The sequence below is a fragment of the Lolium rigidum genome, chromosome 5 (genome assembly GCF_022539505.1).
Source record: "Lolium rigidum isolate FL_2022 chromosome 5, APGP_CSIRO_Lrig_0.1, whole genome shotgun sequence".
In the NCBI taxonomy this organism is placed as follows: Eukaryota; Viridiplantae; Streptophyta; class Magnoliopsida; order Poales; family Poaceae; genus Lolium; species Lolium rigidum.
In genome coordinates this window covers 220,394,003-220,399,703 of record NC_061512.1, presented here as the reverse complement: position 1 = coordinate 220,399,703, position 5,701 = coordinate 220,394,003, and the positions used below count along the sequence as shown (strand labels likewise).

Sequence of the window (5,701 nt, the reverse complement as noted above, 5' to 3'; positions counted from 1 at the left end):
GGGGAGGGTAGCGAGTCAGGGGAGACCACAGAGGCCTCCCTATATATCGACTAGGTCATGCGCTATGCCCGTGACCAAATCAAGGCCAGGAACGCCACGAGGTGGTGGAGCGGCGGTGGAGAGGCACTGACAGCAGAGATTGAAGCGTGGCGACGAGGCCTATTGAGCGATGGCTTGGACCTCAAATCGGCCTTGAACGACCACACCTGGGCTGGAAGAAGGGTGGTGGGGGCTTGGGGGAGGTACGGGAAATCGGCCATGGTGTCAAGGTGGCCGTAGCAACAATAGTGAGCAGCGTAGCAGTCAGGCAGGAGGAAATATTTGCTTGATGGCTGGATGCACACCGCTCCACCTCTTAACTCCACCGTACAACAGCTGCTCCAAAAACAATGCCCCCAGAAGCAGCTAGAGTGAAGTGTAAGGAAACCGCAATGATGACACCTTCAAGAAGGAAATGGTGTGTAAACACCACCATTGCCCGCCATGACCGGAGTCAGAGCACGGTTTTCACCGACGGCTCCACCAACCTAGCTCTTCACAGGGGATAGATGTGGGATCGGGAGACCCGCCACACCCAGTCAGCTGATCACCTCCGGCGGAAGAGTAGGCCACCACAGACCACTAACTCTTAACATCGGAGCATACACCTACACCGTGATAGAGAAGAATGCCACCCGAGAGGGAGGGAGATAGAAAACTCGCCGGCCACTGCTGATCTTAACCACGCTGCCAAGGACATCAGATCAGCCGAAATCGGGGTCGCCCCCGCCGCCAGTTGCTTCACCAAACGCCACCCAACCGCCACCAACCACATATGCTCCCGATTTTTCAATTTCGTTTTAAATACACTTTCAAAATGTTGAAAAACTTGGACATAAAATTTAATGGGTACATCTCAAAATTATACACGCTCACAAAGTCGTTCAACGAAAACCGACAACTTTAGTGTCATGTGTAAAGAAAGACAATTTTTAGTTTAAAAAAGGTTGTTTGCATGATTGTTTTTTATCTTTTTCACACAAGTCACAGAAAATGTCGATTTTAGGAAATATTTAATATGCGCACGTAGAATGTTGGTACGTAAGCGTGAAAAATTTTGTTCAAATTTTTTTGACAGTTCGAATTATATTTTCCGGTGGCAAGAATATATGCTTCCATGTGCCGAAATGAATTTATTTACATATATAAAAGCTGCAAGCTTTTGCTTGCACCAGAGCACTTGGTGCATTGTTCACGTTGATGAATAATTACCACGTGAATAGTACCATTTTTTACATTTTAAAATCTTTTTTATTTTGAATTGAACAGTAATATCTTATTGGAGCATATCTTATCCACGTTACCGCGGTAATTCTATTTTGTCGCGTTAGCTATACAGGTGCTATCTATTTTCTCGTGTTAACGTGGATAAATAGTGACCACATGAACAGTTCCACTATTTTTCTCTTGTTTTGATTCTTGTAGATTTATAATTTCAACAATAATTTTGTACTGGAGCATAATTCCTTAATGGTAATTCTTTGTTGTCGTGTCAATTATCTTGCAGTAGTTTTTCGCGAGGCATTATCTACTTTTTTGCGTTAATTATTTCACAGTAGTATTATGTGGGATGCTTTGGAAATCAAAATACTCACCATCCGTCGCCTCTTTTAGTCAACGAAAATACTAGTACTACCTTCTTTCAGGCATTAAAAAAAAACTTGCTCTGTAGTACATCGCATCATTCAAACGTGTGTGTTGTCCTTGCTCCAGGTACTGCAGCTACGGTGTAGTACTACTGGCATATTGCCCTCTTTTCCCATTGCCATATATTCATCCGATGTTTTTTGTCTATGATATCCTCTTTTTACCGTTTCATGTTTACCGATTCTCTATTTTCTGATTCCTTTGCTTTGATCATCGAAAATATAACTTCTAATAGCAAAGAATATCTTTATGATATTTCAAACAGGCGATTTATACTTTTATCCTTCATGTATTTCCTCGGTACATGAGTTTGACCCTTCCACATCTGCTTCTTCTTCCCGCAGTTGAGATTCATATTAAGAAAAATTATCTCGCACGTGCTTTACTTCTTCCAGCGATACCTATGGGCACCGGAAAAAATCTGAACCATGGCGCTACAATATGACTTCACGTTTTTTGATCAGTTCTTCCACACGGATATTTAGTACTTCTACAATGCTATAACAAACAATCTGACACCCAAAGGCGTGGCGTGCCGCCGCGTAAAAGTTTCTGGTTTCTATAAAAGACGGGCCAAGTGCCTTTTCTCTAAAAAAAAAAAGGACGCTACAAACCAATTCTCACATACTACCAGGTCTAGTGACAATATTCTCGCAAAAAAAGGTCTAGTGACAATAAAATACCATAAAGAAACAACTGCCACACAAACTGTGGAGTGAGCAAGCCGAGTTGTATGCGGGGACGGTCGAATTGGCTTGTCCGGCAAATATAGATCGAACTCCAGGGAAAATGCTAGCTGTGTAGCTGATATCATGATTCGTGGAATATGATCGGGTACCTCCGCGATCCGCGCATAGCGCCGTTGCATATACAGTGATTTTTCTGTATCCAAGTTGATACGTACTGTATGTTTTAGGATTTTCGATGAGGTTGCAAGAAATTAAGAGGGAAGTAATAACAAAACTGAGTTTAACTCTTGAATTACGTATAAACTAGAGAGAAATGCACATACAGCGTCCACGCTATCTACTGTCCATGCATATACCATGGATTTCTATGTTTTACTTAAATATTTACAGTTGGAAGGTATTTCTTCTGCCATTTTTGCATGCATGTAGTACTATGCCGAACACATGAATAGCACTCTCTCGCATCCATTAGTACATCCATTACTTTTTTAATCCTTAGATTTAAAAGGGCCATATATGTTGAAATAATCATCAAATTAATAATATGTTTAAATCTGTGTATTATTTCAACGATATCTTTTAACTAGGCCTAAAAGAATGTTTGTTTTGAATTTTTTTGAAACCTGACTTTCGAAAAACAATGAAACCTCATGATGGGGATTTTGAAACCCAATGAATCAACACTAAAAAGTTGATGTTTCCATTATTATTTGAACTCGAAATTTGATGTTTTGTTTCATCAATATGTTTCATGGTTTTATATCAAAGGAAATTTCCAAATATTTTTGAACTATGGTGAACGAAGTTTGAAACAGTGAAACAAACTGTTTCAACAAAAAAACTCACCACATGTTATAAAATTTTAGTACTAATTTTCATCAAATCTCAAAATTCTACTTTCAAATATTATTAAAATACAGTCAATATTAGACTTATTTCTAAGATCTCTTCACTAGGAACGCTAATACTCAAACGGTTTTCAAATTGGGCTTCTGACATAAGTTTGAAATTTTAGAGCTAGTGTGGAAGACAGAAGTCGGCTGCACATTATATTAAATAAAGTGTAGAGGAGAGAGCATGTTATATAGCGTGCATGGTATAATATTTGTCAAACGCACAAGCTAGAGGCTTAAGCGAACTAAGAATACATTAGGAAAGCTACGCATCTGAATTTTGGGTTTATCTGTATGTTGAAATAAGTCCCTGAGTCAAAGATTTATGTGGACATCTTGTGTAGTTAGTCTTCCCGTGATACCTTGTTGGCCAACAAACGTGACTTCAATTGGTAGATATTAAAAAAATTGTCTAAACATATATTTTGATTTAATGAGAGAACAATCAAAATGCAGGCAATCCCAGGCGAAGCCCAGGAGTTCGGGCTCGGCAAGGCTGGCTATTACTTGCTGTTGGCAGGCACCGCTGTCATGTACCAGTTGTTCTTACTTGGTACGATAGGCACAGTGTTCTACGGCTCGGCGCTGCTCGCCGGCGTCATCCTGACCGTTCTCATCCCGATCACCGGGGTGCATTGGCGGGCGCAGGATCTGAACAATGGGTATTCAAGCTTTAAGAAATAAAAACGCCTAAAGCATGGCGCTCAGCTCAATCTATGGAGTCCTACTCCATTGCTCCGATTCACCCAGCCAGTACATGGTGTAACAGGTCAGAGCGTCTGCGATTAGTTTGTGCTATGAGTAGATGTAGTGTGAGCTGCTAGTTAGACTGAATACATAAAAATACTTCCATATTTGTACATATCGCTGAACATATACAATACATATGAATACTAGTACAGAAAAAATGGGTATTCAGCTGAATACCCATGAATAGCTTTGTGCCCGCCCATGCCGGGGTGCTCGCCGTTCTCTTCTTCCACGAGTCGTTCAATGGCACCAAAGGTGTCTCCCTAGCCCTCGCGGTCTGGGGATTCGTCTCCTACTTCTATGGAGAGATCCATAGCCATGCGCAACAGTCCAACAAACCTCCACATATAGGGCAATTGGATCTTTAAATATTCATCTATATTCATTGTGGTTTTCGTCCTCTAGTTGTTGGGTAGTCCACTTCAGCAATGACAAGTTTGCTGTGTTGCTGGGTGAAAATGAATAATCGAAAGAGCAAGGTGTGCTTATGTGTTTGGCAGTTTGGGGTGAGGATGGAAAGATTAGAATGGAAACCTTTTGAACCCTAAAGTTTTGTCTTATTTCCAACTTAAATGTTTGGGTGTGCATGTCCGAAGTATTTTTGTCTCTGACATTGATTTCCTCAACACTAAAGTGATAAAAGTCAAGCTAGCTGGCAGCAAGTGTCTATTTGTTGGCTGCCAGTGTTTACTGATGCTTGTTTAAGCAATGTCCTGCCATACGTGATGAGGTTTTATCTTCATATAGATTGCTATCACTATAAAATTTGCATGCATGTCTCAAACTAATATTTGATTGGGAAGATCCAGGAAAAATCGTGATCTCCACACCTACCCTCTATATTCTAAAATAGGAGTCTATAATGTTTTGATAAAGTTAATCTTCTCAAAATTGAATCAACTATATAGAAAAATGTTAATATTTAAAATTCTAAATTAATATTTTTAGAACATATTAGCAGCGGGTTCCAACTTTTTCTTAAATTGCAAACAAGCATGCTGGCAGCCAATGGCGTAGCCACATAGGGAGTTGTGTGGTCAATTGACCACACAGATTTTTGCCAAATCATTTATATGTTGGTATAAATTATTGAAAATATATTTAAAATAATAAAAATACATATATTTGATATCATAGACTTAAAATAATAACATAGATATCAAGTTCTAGCTCCACCACTGAGTGGCAGCGGGCCGAACTAGCCTGCAAGACTAATAATTTATTGGCAACGTGCCGGATGCACATACGACTAGTACCTGGCCTACTTATCGTGTACCGGGTATGCACGCGACAAGTACTACTGGTGCGGTACCAGCCACGGACTGGTAGTCAAAATCTACAAGTCCAAACGCGACTGGTAAGCCACTAGTGCACTAAGCTCAATCTAACATACATCATTAGTCTAATCCCCATTCTAGTGTGCACTTACTATTTTATGTTGACTGATTGTACTCCACCTGCGCCGAGCTACCAATTAATTTGGAAACCCTCCACACGATACATGCCTTCGTTCGCAAAACTTCTGTGATGGCCCCACTGCAACAAGGTCCAGCCAAACCGCTATTCCCCTGATGGCGTCGCTGCCTTTGCGCACTACCCTTCCTTACTCCCAATCCACCAGCGCACCCCAGCCTATATATCTCCCAGCATAGCCACCAAGCCACGTCCTGCCATCTCGCACTC

The 5,701-nt window shown here is 40.8% G+C and overlaps 1 protein-coding gene across 1 annotated transcript; it reads left to right on the top strand.

The window, feature by feature from the left end:
* Positions 1–3,495: 3,495 nt before the first annotated feature.
* LOC124655013 (purine permease 3-like) lies at positions 3,496–4,503 on the top strand. Its single transcript, XM_047193985.1, has 2 exons — positions 3,496–3,898; positions 4,228–4,503. The coding sequence occupies exons 1-2, from the start codon at positions 3,719–3,721 to the stop codon at positions 4,384–4,386; spliced, it is 339 nt and encodes a 112-aa protein (XP_047049941.1). The 5' UTR covers positions 3,496–3,718; the 3' UTR covers positions 4,387–4,503.
* Positions 4,504–5,701: the final 1,198 nt, after the last annotated feature.

What these genes read in the sequence shown, in the direction of transcription:
- LOC124655013 (XM_047193985.1), top strand. Translation starts at nt 3,719, where the DNA reads ATGCAGGCAATCCCAGGCGAAGCCCAGGAGTTCGGGCTCGGCAAGGCT. An exon ending in TTCTCATCCCGATCACCGGG is followed by an intron (nt 3,899 to 4,227) that starts GTGCATTGGCGG and finishes GCCCATGCCGGG; the next exon opens with GTGCTCGCCGTTCTCTTCTT.